Here is a 17,760-nt window from a genome sequence, read left to right as displayed (position 1 = left end):
ATTAGAAATTTATGAAAGATCTATTAATGTTAAATTATAATTAAGTCTTTTTATCGTTAAAAAAACGGGGTATTTCAAGGGTCGAATGGTCATTTGTATACATTGTTGAGAAACGAGAAAAATTCTCATTGTCAGTTTTTATTCGTATCGTTAAAAAGATACTAATCAATTTTAGATAGTAGCCGTGTTTAGTGATATTCACCCCGTAATATCTTTTTTATATGACAAGTTTTTGTCCCTCATCTCATTCTCCTTTCGTTTTGCATATGCATGAAAATATTTATAACGATCGTATATATAGTATTATAATTATTAATGCAAATAAAGTGCTTAGTTTTTCTACATGTTCTAAAAATGCAAATTATAAATCATATAATTATAAAAGTTAAAGCGCAAAGAGATCTGATCACTTTTTGTGTTTGTCAAAAGAAAAATTATATTTATATTTTAATATACGCGCTGTATCTCTCTCTCTCTCTCTCTCTCTCTCTCTCTCTCGTCTATAATCAACACCTGAAATATATTAGCTTTTTACTATATTCCCATTACACTTTCATGTTTTTTTTAACTTTTATTCTCCACTAATTGAAGAATTTCTTCTCTGTACATACCACACATTAATATCTTTTGTCAGCGTCTTTGTTTCTCCAATGTTTTTTTTACAATAAAATTATTTATTTATAATAACAAATATTACGCTACAATATAAAAAGAACTTTATAGAATAGTGTTTTACACAAAGCGTTAATGCTTTCGCGGTTGAGTTGTTGACTATACAGGGTGTCCTCAATTTAAATGGCAAAACTTCAGAAGCGCGTAGGGGATCGAAAAGCTAAGACAGAAAGTTCTTTAGAGATTTGCTCGTTTTTGCTCCATTTTGGAGAAAATCATAAAAAAAGAAACAAAACAAGTTTCCGTTTTTTTACTCATTTATTTATATATTATTTATGTTATCATCTATTTAATGCAGATTGTTCAAAATGTTGAGAGCAACTGACAGTGAGAGATTGGATTTTTGCAATTTTCTCTAAAATGGAGCAAAAACGAGCAAATCTCTAAAGGACTTCTTGTCTTATCTTTTCGATCCTCTACACGCTCTTGAAGTTTTGCCATTTAAATTGGAGACGCCCTGTATAATCGATAAACAAGTATCTCTCTTACATAAAATTTTGTCGCCATCTTTTTTGACAAGATATCAGCTTTCCGATCATTAATAAAAGTAGAAACATATTAAAGATGAATAATTAACATATAAAATTAGAAAAAATAAGGTAAATATGCATAAAAGATTACACCTCACCGACTTTATCGCCACTTAGATATGTTGTAGGGGAGGTTCTTCTGAGTAATTCCCCGTAAGAAAAAAGTGGGGGAAAGCGTTTAGAAGATATAATAAATTGAAATTTCGCAATTTTAATGCTTTCTTTGAAGTATTATAAAATAATATTAGGAACAGTGAGAAAATATTTGTGTACATTTTATTTCTTGCAGAGGACATAGGAAATGTCTTTTTGTTTACATTTACGAGATAGGTACAGGGTCATAAATGGGTTAAATAACATAATCGAAACTAAATTTTAGTTTTAAATTAGAGATAGCTTTGGGTCAGGTTATATCTTCCGGAAATGGAGCCCCCCTGTAGGGGGGGGGGGGGGGCGGAACCCACTGCATCCACGCATATACTTTCCCATCCACATAATAATTGTAGGGTGGACCTCACTTCGCGTTGTAAAGTATATGCGTGGATGCAGTGGGTTCCGCCCCTCCCCTCCCCCCCCCCCCTTATACGGGGGGGCTTCACTTCCGGAAGATATAACCTAACCCAAATCCATTTTCAGTTTTAAAAGTAAAATTGAAGACATGACTCAAAAATTCATGTAGTCGCATATTGAAAGCTGTTAACGAACTGCGAGAAATAGGTGAAACCGATTATTGACAAAATATCTATGATCGTGTACCTATCCCTGTGTAAATGTAAACAAATACTTTTTCCATATCTACCCTACAACAAATACAAACGTACGCGCAAACTTCACTTTTTCTAATATTACTTTATAATACCCGAGATAAAGCATTAAAACTGTGAAACTTCAATTTGTCATATCTTCTAAACGAATGCTTTCCTCCACTTTTTTCTTACGGCGAATTACTCAGAAGAACCGCCCCTACAACATATCTAAGTAGCGATAAAATCGATGACTAAATGTAACTTTTTATGCATATTTACTAAAAATAATAATAGTTTGATATAAAAATTTTATACATGTCTCTCTCTCTTTGTCATAAAAGTCATATAGTATGTATTATATAAGATTATTAACGTTGAAAAAGATATTTGTCATAAGATCACGTATGACGTTTAAAACAAATGTGAAGAGAAATAGAGAGAGAGAGAATCTTTCCCTTCTTCTCTTCCTCATATCAACGAATATTATATAGAGAAACACTATTACCCTTTAAATTTTAATACACTTAAAATTCCTTTTGTATGAAGGTCAAACGACAAATAGTGCGTAACAATAATTCTTGCGATTAATAATTGAGTACGAATAACAAACTGATCAAATACAGATTTTACAAACGCCATTTCATATTGGCTCTATATCGAACCAAATATGTGTGACAAATTGCAAATGACGTTCAACTGTAACAATTTACCATAGTATAACCATGCATCCACATACATCTACGTGTGGTTCGAAATATGTGTCTATTGTTCACATACATGTCGCACTCGCAATAATTGGAATATATATAACAATCTATGTTACAACAATACCGTGAATTGACGTCTATCGATGTTACTCGGTCAATAGATCTCCGCACGTTTCTGCATATAACGCTAATTTTGCAAATTAATTAATCGAGCAATTGATATATACATTACATATAGTGCCAATTTTTCTAGATATGTGTAACAGAATATTATACAATATATTACTTTTCGGGCCGCGCCATTGTAAAATTATGGAAATGAAGAGAGTTTATAACTTTTATGTATCATTCATATAAGCTCTCTCTTTCATCTTCAGTATATATATATATATATATCTCATATTGAAATATTAAAGAGAGAATGCCCTTATTTTAAATCGCTACTTTCCTCAAAAGCGCAATCACAATTTATATTAATTTTCTAGTTATGTTATACCACATTTGAAAGTTATGCTTATCCATCAATTCGCATATTACATTCTTCATTAAATTATTTAATTTCAATAAAAAAATCCATGTAACAATCTTATATCTTACGTTTTCCTTTATTCTCTGTCTAAATAAATGCTTTTACATGATTAAAGTACATACATCAATGCTCTGTGGGACAGTCGACTTTATGCTGAAAACGAAAAAAAAAGTTAAAAAGTTTTTTAACTTTAACTTTAATCATGTAAAAGCATTTGTAATTCTGTATAGCCATTACAAAAATTGGTAAATTCAAAAAATTGCGTTTGGTCGGTTCAGGATCCCCTTAACGATTCCTAAAAAATGTTTTTATTTTCACCTTATATTTATTAATAACACACTTCCTCCTGTTTATAAAATAATGAATCTTTTAGTCGACAAAATTTCCATTTTTATCTTATCAAATTAATCTATCATATTATTAATTGTAATTTTGCATGTATACATATATTATGACACAATTATATATTCAACGAAGTTTCTTTTTCGAAATTTTGATGCTATGCAACGAACTTAATTATGTTCCGTTACATTATTGGAATTTACAGTAATTACCGCTTCTATCCATTTTACCATTAATCGTATCTTTGTTCTCATATACCGTATACTCTTGATGCGCAAATATTTAGATGTTTAGCAATTAACGATTAACGGAGATGTTCGATAATTTATATATCATGAGAACAATTGAACTTTATGCGACCACAAATAAATAGAAAATAAAGACCAAAATATTTTATTTATTTCGGATGATATTACCATCCAATGAGAAATACCGATCAAAAAAACGTGTATTAGATATCTATTAGATATCTATAAACATCTATAGACGTCTAATAGCCATTTTTCCGACCTGTGATTTTTCACTGGGTATATCGATGTAGGATTGAAGAGATTCGATACATTTAGGAAAAAGAACAGGATATGGTCTTTCTTCGCTTTTATTGACTTATAGTATATCTTTACATTCGAATTCAAACCGGATTTATAAAATCATTTTAGATTATTCTATTCTCTTATCTTATTCTGTCTAGATATATTGTTCATTTATGTAACACAGTACTGATTTACAGCAGACATTTCCAGAACGAAAATGCAAGAATGTATTGCATAAACGGCAAATAACATATACAAAACGATGATACTAGAGAAATCGCTATCTCGATGTGTATAATATTATGAATATATAAAACAAAGTAGAGTATTTATACATTTTTTTCTGCATACACATGTTCTATCGTCGTATTTACTATATGATACAGTCGTAATACGACTGTAATTTCACATATGTGAAATTCAAAATCGTCTCTTAACAATATCATTACTATAATATCAATATACGAAAATCTAAAAATGAGGAGGAACATTATATGATATATATTATATAGACATGTATACCAAACATGTCGTATAAAGTTGAGAATACACTATTATACATTGAATAGTTTAAAAGTTAAAAATATTACAGCACGATTCATGTCATTATAAGAGATCTTTCAACAATTAATATATTTATATATATAACGATTTGATAATTGAATTTCATCTTTTGATTAATGATAATTTCAAAGTATTTCTCAATAAATCATATAATTTTTCTTTAACTTACTATTAATTTTGCGAATTGAATTTTCATAATAAAGTAGGCCAATTTACTTCTTTAAATTTGTTTTCTCAATTATAACAGAAATTTATTTTTTTAGAAATGAAGAGAAGACTGCATTAGTGTTGTTGCATTATTCTTTTATCTAATATATTACAAAATTATATATTATATTGTTCACAAATATACCGAGATGGCATGAAAGCAATATAAACAATTCTTCAACTTGCATGCGCACTACGCACTTATCTCGAAACAAATATACTATCTCTCATAAAATTGCAACAACACAACACAATAACTGCATATCAAATAAAGCGGAAACCTAATATCGACGTTCGTGACATGTATCTATATCTAATGCTGATTAATCGAAGAAAACTTGTCAATAATAAACGTGTGCAAATATGCATGTTTTTCATAAATTTAAACAATAATAATAAAACGCACTTACGGAACATAAATATGAACATAGTATGCATTCCATATTTATCAATCGAAATATAAAATTGATCAAGTGTGTATTAATTAATAATAACAATCTATCATATCTTTTTAAAAAGTGAAATATTTTCAGAACCTTTTATTTAATATATGTATGCCTCATTTAAAAATGCACATTATATACACAATATCAATACATTAGGCTTTACAATGACTCTCGTGATCAAAGAGAGAAACATTTTTTAATAAATCTATAAAATAAAAAACGTAATAAAATGTTATTTTAATATTTCTATAGTATTTTTTATATTACGGCTTTGTTGTCTCGCGATACACTGTAAATTGATGCCATCATGTATACTAAGCGTGTATGACACATTTCCAATACACTATATACATTACATATCAAAAGATGCACTTAATCGAATTTATAGGCACTTATACACAAAAAGCATATAATTCTTTTAATTAGTACTACTACACTATAGGTTTTATAAAACAATGATTGATGAAAATAAGGTAGTACGTTTTTTTCTCATTTAAGATTACATTTATCGCAATTAATTTCGTGACGAAAAAATTGTATATATTTCTTTTCATTAGATAAGTTGTGATGATAGATATAACATGTATATTTCATAGTCACTGATAAAAAATTTCTACAGCTAAATTAACACAAAATAATTTGTCAATATAATTGGAATATAAATTCGATTATATAAATTGTCAAATTATAACTATCTCATATATCTGGCTTTAAATTTTTGTCTATAGTAAATGGATTTTTATTATAGACCTATCTTGCATATCTTGATTACTTTTCACATTAGTTGAATCTTAAACAATTCTTCAAAAAGTTCTGTTTAAAGAAAGGACATCATCTCTCTTTTCAAATATGTTTAAAGCATACTTTCTAGGAGATCCATCATTATAATATGCATATTATAATGATAAGGAATTTCAATATTTCGCTTATGTGCGTCAATGCATATTAAATAAAAGATATATAGATTTAACATAATATATTAAAGAGGGTAGATAGGTAAATAGGTAGATAGGTAAATAGAGAGATAGTAGATAAGTAGATAGGTAGGAATAGGTAATCCTATTTATCATTTTTATGAGCGATATTTTGCTAGACTAATGGTTTCTGCATATCGTCTAAATGTTTTCTTAAATATGTGATGAAGTCAATTAGACTAGTGGACATGGCCCTATCTACTACTGTTTGTGGTATCCAGCCTTTAAGATTTGTATTTAAAATCCAGGTGAAGCGACATTTATTAATGGCTTCTTCGTCAGATAATTCTTCTGTTGCAAAACAACTGATACCATTTTCACCCCTTAAAAAAAATGATATTTAAAATAATTAAAATATATAACAATTATACAATCTTATCCTTAAAATAACAATTATACAATCTGATCCTTTTTATACATTAAAAAATATAATTTCAATGTCTCTCTCACCTAGTCATATTTGGACGTATCTGAACCAATGCCGTGGGAACAGATATACCACTGCTCATATAATAATCGCCGCATTTCTTACGATGCCTCAAGATAACGAAATCTCGCGCTGTAATGAGTCCACCACCATAAGAACTTGTCGCTTGATAAATGATATCCGTGTTTTCATCAATATTCTTAAAATGAATAATTGTTACCAATATCAATAAAATATTACAATAGGAACAAAAAAAAAATATAAAAATTACCTGTAGTTTCATCGATTCTGTTACAAGTTTGTTCCACAAAGGAAATTCTTCGATATCATCAAACAATAAGTCTATTAATATACTAGCAGGTGCGTTGACAATGCCCTGAAACAATTAAATAACTTTTATTGTTTCATAAAACGAGAAAATTTATTTATTTGCACGCGCGCGAAGAAAATTCTATCTTTTATAATTTATTCATTTATTTATTTTTATTTATGCTACATGTATGCTAACTTACGGTGATTCTCATGACCTTTCCATCCAATTTCCATTCTGATGGCAGCTGCATATAGGATACTTCGTCTCCATCAGTTGTTATAGTTTCGACCTTCCATTCTTTTGATGTTAATAAGTTGTGACAATTTTGCAACATTTTAGATGCCCTTGTTTTATATTCATCGATCTAAAAAAAAGCTTTGATGTTTAACTAAAGTCAAGTTTAGAAATATTTACAATTTTTTTTAAGATAATGAAATATTGAAATAGAAATATATCCGCGTTTATATTAATTTAAAATTTTAGAAATACAGCATCAATACAATAATTGTAAAAAAAGTATTAAATAAAATAAATCTTGCAATGTTATATTGTATTAATGATGAATAATCTGGTTTACAGTACTCCTTCATTCATATAAAATAATAACATGATATTTCAATACTCTTAAACACATCAGAATGACAAAAATTATTTGCTCTTAGAGTTTGCATTTTAGAACATTACAAATCATTTTCAAAATATCATATAAATCTGTAAAATTAGTGAGCAATTATAATAATAAGAAATATTGTATAACATAATTGCAAAATGTTGCGAATATCTTATATGGTTTTGTTCTTATCCATACATGTCTCGAATCTTTTACATGCAATATAAATTAATGCATATGTGTATCGCAATTAAAATAAAATAAGTTGAATTTTTCTGTATTTTCTATATTTTAATCAAATTTTGTTGTGTTCAAATAAATTTTTTTTGCATATATACTTTTATACTATTATCAAATTTATTTATAAGATTAATAGGGATTCGATTTCATAAAGTATATGTAATAATAATATCGACATGAACAGACGAATCCATATTAGATAACTCACAGAAAGTATTTCATCGTCTGTTGACGATTTTTTCCCATTTTTTTTTGGGTCCCAAATATTCACTCTAGACTTGGGCAAATACTTTAGCGCGTCACCGAGAAAAAAGGGGCGTATAATCGCACACATGAAGATATGTATATTGAACGTATTAAGAATTAAAAACATAACATAACAAACAATTAACTAAGAAGCACAATCGTTTACAGATTAAAATTTAATAGGACAGAACGCGCAGAAACGAGGTAATAAATCATAGCCAATTAACGGTAACGTCCTTATTTATATATTTGTTACTCCCACCCCAAATTTTTTTTCTGCTATCTCTTGCTATTTAAGAGATTATTATGGGCACATGTAGAAAAATAAACTTGACATGACATTTATATAATAAGACAGTTAATTCTCAACATGTTTCTAAAATTTAGAACGCTAAATAAATTTTATTTAAATTTTATGCAAAGAGGAATAGATTAAGATGTAATAAATAGGAAAACATTTTGTGGAAAATCGTATATACAGTCGAGGTTTTTGAGTTAATGAGATTTGAGTTAGAATCGATCGTATTAATATAAAATTATCCTATATCGGAAAATTAAGTTTTACCATCATCAGTAGAAACACATTATATAATAACAGCAGATGGTATAGCGTTAAACAGGTCTTAGTGCGTCATCAAATATAAAGTTAGTTTTTTTTCTTTTCTTTCTCATAATCTTTCAAGATTGTGACATCAATTTTAAAGTTTATTTAGCCTTCTTGATATTGTTCGATTCTGGATTATTCAACACATGTTCTGTTATCTCCTTATCAATTTCCTTATTAGATACCGAGCGGCATATATGAATATACGTTTATTTAAATTCTCAGTTAGTGATTACTCATCACTATAATCTATTGATGAGAGAGAGAGAGAGAGAGAGAGAGAGAGAGAGAGAGAGAGAGAGAGAGAGAGAGAGAGAGAGAGAGAGAGAGAGAGAGAGAGAGAGAGAGAGAGAGAGAGAGAGAGAGAGAGAGAGAGAGATAACTACTGATATATAACTACTGATGAGATTCTATATTATTCGACATATGCGATTTGTTATGTCCTTATCGATCTCCTCATTAGATATTGATTGGCATACGCGAATATAGCGTATTTTAAATTCTCAATTAGTGATACCGACGAGATACTATTAAAGATCGTCAGCCTTGGAAAACAGCTCGCTACGCGCTACTGTAGATAAATAAATCTTTGCATTGTCGATAATGAAACAATAATTTTACAATAAATGTTTATTTTGTCGTTCTTGAAATAGTTACATAAAAGATCTTTACATCTTTCGATAATAAAACAATATCTGAATGAACTAAAATAACACGCAACGAATTTTTCTTCCAATCATACTAAATCCCATAAGACCATCGATCTTTAATGATATCTTGTCGATGATGATACACGTTTATTTTATGTAGTAATCAATTAAAGCCGAAACATAGTCGGGAAAACACTTTAAATTTATGCGATTTTATCGAAAAATTTTATGTTAAGCCAACTATTCAATATTTCTACATATATCTTCTCTGATTTTATATTCTTATTTAGACACTCGTCGATGTCGTTTTGCCATATAATTTCACCAACCTTATCAGGTGTAAGTTTTGCTAGAAACATAGATAACTCGCTGGATCTTGATAAGCTTCTCAAGTCTCCTTGCTTTTTGGAGATGTCTTCATCATCGGAATGACTTGGGGAATCCACAGGTGTGAAAAATGTATTCATGTGATCGACGTTTGCTGCGTATTGCCGTGATTCGGTAATGACATTTTGTAGTAGAGGAGTTCTTTCCGTATCCGGAAAGTCTGTAAATACAGAAATTTACTGAGATCTTTTTATGTTTTCAAACTAATGTACGAAATTATGATTAAACTGTAATAATCTCTCTCTCGACTTTACTTTATTGTGCTGTGTGTTAACTAAACTAATCTTTTTTACAAAATATTAATTCATAAATAAATTTTCAATTTTACTATATTGTTATTCTTTATATTTTATTATTTATTGATTAACGAGATCAAAAAAGGAAAGAAAATTAAATCATTAAGAGAAGCTTACTCCGAATCCAATTTCTCGCTTGAGTTTCCTGAGGTATAACACGAAAATCAAAGAACCAAGCCTCCGCCCAAGATAACACAAAAGATGTTAAGATTAGTAGAACTTGGAATACTGGTTGATTAGCTGATGTCCACTGAAAAATACAATATATTATATAAATTAAGTCGAAGAAATTGATTATAAAAGTAATACATAGATATTTCGGGAATATTTACATCAAGAAGAAAAACTTTTGCAATTAAAAAGGCACATGTTGTGGCAGTTGATATCTGTAAAACACAAAACCCCAAATTATTGCTCATATTACAAATGTTAAAAACAATATTAAATAAAGACTAGGAAGATATTATGTTTTCTTTATTTTATTTTTGCTATTTAAGGGGTTTTTCTAGTTTTACACTCTGAAAATAAGGCGATTTTTAGGAATTTTTTTCATAGAAAAGTATAAAACATATTTTAATTCTAAACTTTGCATGTTTATTAAATAACATTTAGTATATCCTGAATTTTTTTTAAACAGATGTATTTGTTTGTTTTGGAGTTATAGTAGTCCAATCAGGGTGTCTTAAAAAAAATTGTTGTTTGTGGCGAACATAATTCCAACCGTTATAGTCATTTGAAATAAAAAAAAACAAAAAGATTCTTAATTTGTATGAGTGTGGCTATTGCATGAATTAGAATACAAAAAAATATTGAAAAATAAAAAAATGACAGCGTCTTAAAAAAAATATCATTTTTTACTAAAAAATTGATTAATTTTGTACTTTTGTCAGAAAATTTAAATTTTGCAAATATCGATTTAATTCACATGATAACTACACTCATACAAATTAAGAATCTTTTTGGTTCTTTTATTTCAGATGACTATAACGGTTGGAATCATATCTATCATTTTTTTTAGACATCCTGATTAGATTACTATAATTCCGAAACAAAAATATTTTTATTTGTAAAAAATTCAGGATATATTTGAAATATTATTTAATAAACGTGCAAAATTTAGAATTAATATATTTTATACTTTTCTTTAAAAAGATTCTTAAAAATCATCTTTATTTTCAAAGCGTCAAACTAGAAAAACCTCTTAGATCAAATAGTTCATTAAACTTTTTTTTTTGCAGGAAAGTTCGATTGAAATAAATATACTTACAGCTACAATGATCCAGTGATTAAGATACAGTAGCGCATAAAAGAGCAACAAGATGGTGAACCTGCAAATCGCTGCCATCTGAGAAGATGAAATCCGTAAAATCTCTGCTCCCAATAAATAATGAAAAATTATGATGAACTGAATGTCACTGTCGTCATCCAGTTAATTAAACTCATTGACGATGAACGACAGAATATATAAAACTTACCACAATATCAAACAAAGATGTCCTTATATGATAGTGTATCACCTGATTTTCGAAAGCTGTATTTAAACTTTCACCTGCAATCTGTAAATATAATAGAGTAATTTAAATTTTATTAAAATCTCTTAAGAACAATCTTTAAATGATTTATTTAATTAAATATTCAAGCAAGTAAAAAAAAAGAAATATTTGATTATATAAAATTGTAGTAGAAAAAAAAAGGATCAGCAAGAAACCAAATAAAAAATAAAATTAGAATTTAAAAAAAAATTGCATAAACAAAGACGTGAAATGCGCAGGAATAAAAAAAGAACATTTTTTGCAAATGTTAAAATAAAAATGTAGAGTAAAAAAAGTGTAATTTCCATCCAATCAGTAGCAGCAAGCAAGTCACATGCATTACAAAATGTTATACATTTCTGACAAGATCAATATTTCAATCTATCTATTGATTAAACATATAGATAATGTTTCGAATACAATCGAATTACAATATACCATCGTGCAAATGAGCCACATGAGAAATGTAAGGAGAAGATCGAAGGTAACGAAGAGGCAGAAGAAACGTCTGACGTTGGACATTCTGCCGTTGTGTCTCGCTCCTGCGATCAAATCCTCGCTGAAGACGATATCTGGCGACCGTGTCATGCTATGCTGGGTAACTGAACTTCTTTGGGAGTTGATGGAGCCGCTCAGTATGGCCTCAGCAGCCATCCTAATTTGTCTCTCATCTTCTGCCATCCCTCTGATACACCTCTGATGTCCTCGTCGTCGTCGTTGTTGTAACGTCGACCTTTAAGATAATAAAATACTTCATATGTATTAATATGTAATTGTAATAATATCAGCTAAAAAAGCAGAAAGTGCACAGCTAAAACGAGTCTAGCAATAATAATATAGATATCCATGTTTTCTAAGAAGAGCAAACACTGTAAAAATATGCTAAATAGACACTAGATTGTGTAAGATATATTTCACCGATGTCTGATGAATTCTTATAAATGCTACGTGTAGCATTCATGTATAGCATTGTTGTGTGCATGATGTAAGATGTATTTTCTTGTGTAAAAATAATATTAGAAAAAAATCCTTTATTTTACTATAACAGAAATTATAATGGAAAAAAAAATTTTCGCTACCATAGCTAATCATGGTTTGCAAAATAAATTTCTAAATTGCAGCAAAACGGTTTGCTGTGATACCTAATAAATAGATATCACAGCAAGATGTTCGCTGTTACACCTAATAAATATGTGTCACAGCTAAGATGTTCGCTATCCATATATTACGACTGAAATCTAGTTACCACACGCAGTTTTTAGTTATAGTAGCTAATTTTTTTTTCCGTATATATAAAGCAGTTTATTTTATGTGAATATAATCTTTAGATAAATTAGATGAAGTTTCTTTTAATAAAAATATTTAAAAAATATTGTTGGAATAATATTCTGAAAATATCGATGTTTCTTATCCTCATTATAAATTCGTTTCAATTATTAACTATTCTAATTTCCATACAAATAAGCAATAGATAACTTGTGTACAGAACAAAAATATCTAGGACACGAAAATATAAAAAGTAAGAATTTACCATTTGAATGCGAAGGTATCAGATTAAAAATTATAGTTTTGCATTAAAATGGCCGCCATTTTTCGAAAAATCACAATTTAAAAAATCGACTGGGACAAAAACTTCCTTTTTTTATATAATTTAAGAAGATTTTTTGATTTTTGATTTCAGATAAAAATTGGAGGAGCTACAATGGTTACCGCATCGTCAAACAGCTTCCAGGAGATGACGTCTCCACAGGACATTTTTCAATATTTATTAATGAAAATTTTACCAAATATACATTAAGGACCTACTTTAAGATGTAGCTAGAGATTTTTCAATAAAAAAATTTCTTTTATAAAAAAAATTTATCAAATTTCTCCCTATTTTTCCTACCGCTAGGTGTATGTAGTCCCTTAAGGTAGCCTCAGATAATCTGAGGTAATCTAAGATAATCTTAAGTAATCTGAGGTAATTTAAAGGTAATCCATATCAAGGGTAATTTTTGTACACTATAACCACTAGTGACCTACCCCTCGATATAAATATAAAAATTAAAAGATACAATATGTTGTTCTTTATAAAAAAGTATGCATATTTTTCCTTATGATCTAAACGATAATCTTATCTTTTATCTATTTTTTTAAGTAAGTTTATTATTCGTTATATATGTATATGAGTATATGGTTATATTATTATGCTAGACTTGTTTTAATTGCATATTGCTAGATATTTAAAAAATGAGAAAATTTTTGGCGTTACTGTTTATACAAATATTTATTTTTGTATACATAAAATAAACTATTCATAAAAATTAGAGAAACATCTAATTTTTCTTTAAAAATATGCAAAATTTAGCCAGCTGTAATTTTGTTAAAAATAAACGAAATTTCAATATAAAAAAGGGCTTTTAAAGCTTAAAATTTCTACTTTTAAAAGATCACTATTTTTTTGAGTTTCTGTGAGTTTGAGAATTTTTACATATAAAAAACTAATGACTAAATAAAATAGGACATTTTTTTCTCACTTTGTGAGCCTGTTACGTGTCCCAAAAAAATCTACGAAAAATTTTGACGTTCTAATATGAAACCTTAAAGTTTTCTCTTCAAAATCCTTTTTTTAATTTTTCTAACATTTTTTGTTACTAAATTATCGCCGATTAAATAAAAAAATAAGCATTTTGACTTTGATTACTCATAACTCCGTTAAAAATTATCCGCAATTCCAAAAACAAATTCTTAAAGCTGAAACTTTGCTCTATCGAAATATAATTGTCAAAATTTTTTTCAAAAACATGTAGATATAATGCAAATGAAAAAAAAAACGTAAAAGTGAGCAACATTTCCGTTTTTCAATTTGACCTAGAAAACAATTGTGTAGAACGACAAAAAAATTTTATTTTTCACGTTTTTTGTATTTTTAAGTATCTTGAATTTTTGAAAGTAGAGATTTTGAGATTTCAAAAAATCCTTTTTTATTTAAATTTCGTTCATTTTTAACGAAATTACAACTGGCTAAATATTGCATATTTTTAAAGAGAAATGAGATATTCCTCTAATTTTTGTGAATAATTTATATTTATTCTCTCAATTGTGCGAACAATCGGGGTTTTATCGATCAAACCTAATAACGCTATGTATACATTAGATTAGAAATACACTTTACTGTATAATAATCGGCAATGTTTAATCTTCTGCTGAGTAACCCTTCTGCAATTGAAAAAATTATATTTGCTTAAAATGCGATTTGACAGTATTAAACATTATATATAAATTATATACAATATATTATAATTATATACAAGTATATAAACATTACATAAACTTCCTTAAAATTTAATGTAATTGGAATTTAATATAAATTATAATTGTGTCTTAAAATATCATTTTTCTTTCTTTTATACATTGAATCTCTAAATCTGGATTATTTCTTAAAATATATCTTTCATAAATCTTTGATCTTTGCACATGTATAGATTTTTTACAAAATCTTTATCTTCTCTCTTGATTGATTTTTAAGTTTTCTCAATCTTAAAATATAACTATCTCATATGAAAAATTTTAATATTTAGCTATTACATACACAATATAAGATAATTAATTGTAAATTGATCATCATACTGCTATGCGTTAAGGATAAATTATCATATGTTATACATATACACATTCATCACACATACGCACACACACACACACGCCGTACAACACAGCATACAACAAACTTCCATAAATAATTCTGCAGGGTTGGCAAGTAACTTGTAACGTCGTTACCGTTACAGTTACTTTTTTTCGGTAACGATCGTTACTTTTTTCTGTTTGTAATGGTAACGGTAACGTCGTTACATTTTTACAGTAACGGTAACGAATTAACCGTTACTTTTATCGTTATTTTTTGGTTCTTTATTATCTTATATCTATTCGATAGATGTATTTTTTGAAAAATATTTTGTAGCCTTCTATCATAGGCTGCATTCTGATAGTCACTGCCAGTATTGAACATCTATAGTAACGTAATTTATAGATTTTACAACACTGATAGTGAATATTGGAATACACTCTTAATAATATCAATATTTCTCTTATCAATATTTAAAAACAATGTTTGATAAAAATTTTCGACAAAATTGAAATTTGTAAATTACAATTTAAATTCCTATAAAGATAAGTGTATTAAAAAGTAAAGATATTAACATAAAAAAATTATAATCATTAAATAAGTTTAATATAAAAAACGCTTGCTATATAGAGACTAATTTAAAGTTTTTAATTGTAAAATAGATTATTACATTTAATATTGATTATTAAATAATTTTATAATCTAATAGCTTATTTTAGCATTACAAAAAACAAAAACACAACGAAACAGTATAACGAATCGTTACTTTCCAAGTAACGGTAACGGTAACGCGTTACTTTTATAGAGTTAAGGTGGGTATACACTTAGCGAACGAACACCGAATGAACGGCGATTGCGAACGTTCGGTTGTTATCATTCAGCAGATATATATGCCAAAGCGAATGCGAACAGAACGTTCGATTCGCATTCGGTTCGATTCCCTCATGAGGCGGTACATCAAAGACAATTCGTGCGAGAAAAACGTTCAAAACGTTTCGCGTTCGCTGTTCGTTCGCTAAGTGTATACCCACCTTAACGTTCCCAACCCTGTTTAACTCTGCGACTGAAATCAATGATAACTTTAATCTGCCACAATAGCAGATTAAATGCATTGCTTTTACAAGATATATATATATATATATATATATATATATATATGGCTCTCTTCTTTTTTTTGTGATATGTATTATAACAAATAAGTGATATTTAACTTAAAAGACACAGCATTCAATGGAAATATTAATTATAGATTTTGTATAGGATCTTTTTGTCGATTGATATTTTAATTCGAATTCTCAGTTTATTTTTAGAAATATATTTTTTATATTTATTTATTTATTTTTTTTTGTATGGGTGTGTCTCTTTTTCGTTTTATTCTATTGTATCTCCCAGATAGCACAAAACCTATATTCTCTATAAACATTCTATAAATATCCTTCAGTGAATATTTGAATATTCTAATAAAGTGGAAATAAAAACGATTCCTTACCAAACTTGCGAACTTATCTTAAGCCTATAGTTGTTATTGTTGAAAAAAAATAGATTTATGAATCTATACATAGAACTTATTCTAAATGAGACCGTTCTAAATACAATGTTCTATTTATAAAATATTGTTTTGACACAAGAATATTCTATAAAGATTCATAGATATAATTCTGTAAGAATATCCTTAAAATAATATATTTGACGCTAAATAGAATAGTCAAAGAATATATATAATATTAATTGTATGCTATCTTAGGATTATATCTCTTTCAAGACACATTTAATTCTGTTATACAGAAATTATCTTTTAAAAAAGAAAAAATTATATATAAAACTTGTGTAATATATAATATAGCGCTTTATATCGGACCTTTTTAACATAAATTGGCTGAAAAAAATATTTAGAAGAAATATTATTCCGTTGAATATATGAGAATGATACGCGGTATTAACAAGGTTAATTCGATATCCTAACCTCAAAATCCTATATGCAGTCGTTTATTTCAATTTACTTCGTCGAGCGATGCAAGCAGGGGAATTTCAAAGATCGACAAAAGAGCGAATCTCACACATTTCTGCCGTACGAAGAGAACATATTTACGTAAAGATAAAAGCTTCGCCGTATCGCGTGGCCATCTAACTTCTTTTTTTCATTATATTTCTTACCGTTTTGTAGCTGAGAGTGCTCATAGATGCGATCGCACAGCCGAATTGTTTAACGAAACAATGTCACGTACATGCATCGCGCACGCACCTCGGCCTCACTGTATTGTACTCCGATATCGTCGAATATAAACAAGTAACAAGATGGATTCATATGTATGTTTAATCATGCGTTTGGAGTCAGATTGTCAGATAAGGCGCGTCGAATGCACCTAACTTAACGTGACAAGATAAATATGTCATCACGAAGATATAAAAATCTATGGCACACGTTTCTTTGTTTCTAGCTAATGCAATGTTTTACAAAAAATCCAGCATATTGTATAATATATTCGTCTAGGAATTTATTAGCTTTGCATGCGCATTTGGCACAAAAAGTGCATAGTATGCCACTAGTCTCTAAAAAATAACCGGAAAGAATATATCATATAAATATAAATATATGTG

The 17,760-nt window shown here is 28.2% G+C and overlaps 1 protein-coding gene across 2 annotated transcripts; it reads right to left on the bottom strand.

Annotated features, from left to right (window-relative positions):
* Nucleotides 1–4,643: 4,643 nt before the first annotated feature.
* Nucleotides 4,644–17,614, bottom strand: Start1 (Steroidogenic acute regulatory protein-like). Of its 2 annotated transcripts, none has more exons than XM_070314180.1 (11): nucleotides 14,713–14,782; nucleotides 11,994–12,288; nucleotides 11,499–11,579; nucleotides 11,291–11,368; nucleotides 10,356–10,409; nucleotides 10,141–10,273; nucleotides 9,670–9,887; nucleotides 7,190–7,354; nucleotides 6,949–7,053; nucleotides 6,701–6,876; nucleotides 4,644–6,573 (listed from the first exon to the last, which is right to left on the bottom strand). In XM_070314180.1, the coding sequence occupies exons 2-11, from the start codon at nucleotides 12,234–12,236 to the stop codon at nucleotides 6,366–6,368; spliced, it is 1,461 nt and encodes a 486-aa protein (XP_070170281.1). In that variant the 5' UTR covers nucleotides 12,237–12,288; nucleotides 14,713–14,782; the 3' UTR covers nucleotides 4,644–6,365. The 2 variants fall into 2 exon arrangements, with proteins under 2 accessions (XP_070170281.1, XP_070170280.1); XM_070314179.1 differs by lacking the exon at nucleotides 14,713–14,782 and adding an exon at nucleotides 17,317–17,614 and having other exon boundaries at nucleotides 4,645–6,573.
* Between the last annotated feature and the right edge of the window lie 146 nt (nucleotides 17,615–17,760).

Source organism: Polyergus mexicanus, unplaced genomic scaffold (assembly GCF_030449975.1).
Source record: "Polyergus mexicanus isolate NDT 795.1 unplaced genomic scaffold, iyPolMexi1.0 SCAF_26, whole genome shotgun sequence".
Taxonomy (NCBI): domain Eukaryota; kingdom Metazoa; phylum Arthropoda; class Insecta; order Hymenoptera; family Formicidae; genus Polyergus; species Polyergus mexicanus.
Note: the sequence above shows the minus strand (reverse complement) of the source record. Positions and strands in the feature narration are given on the sequence as shown.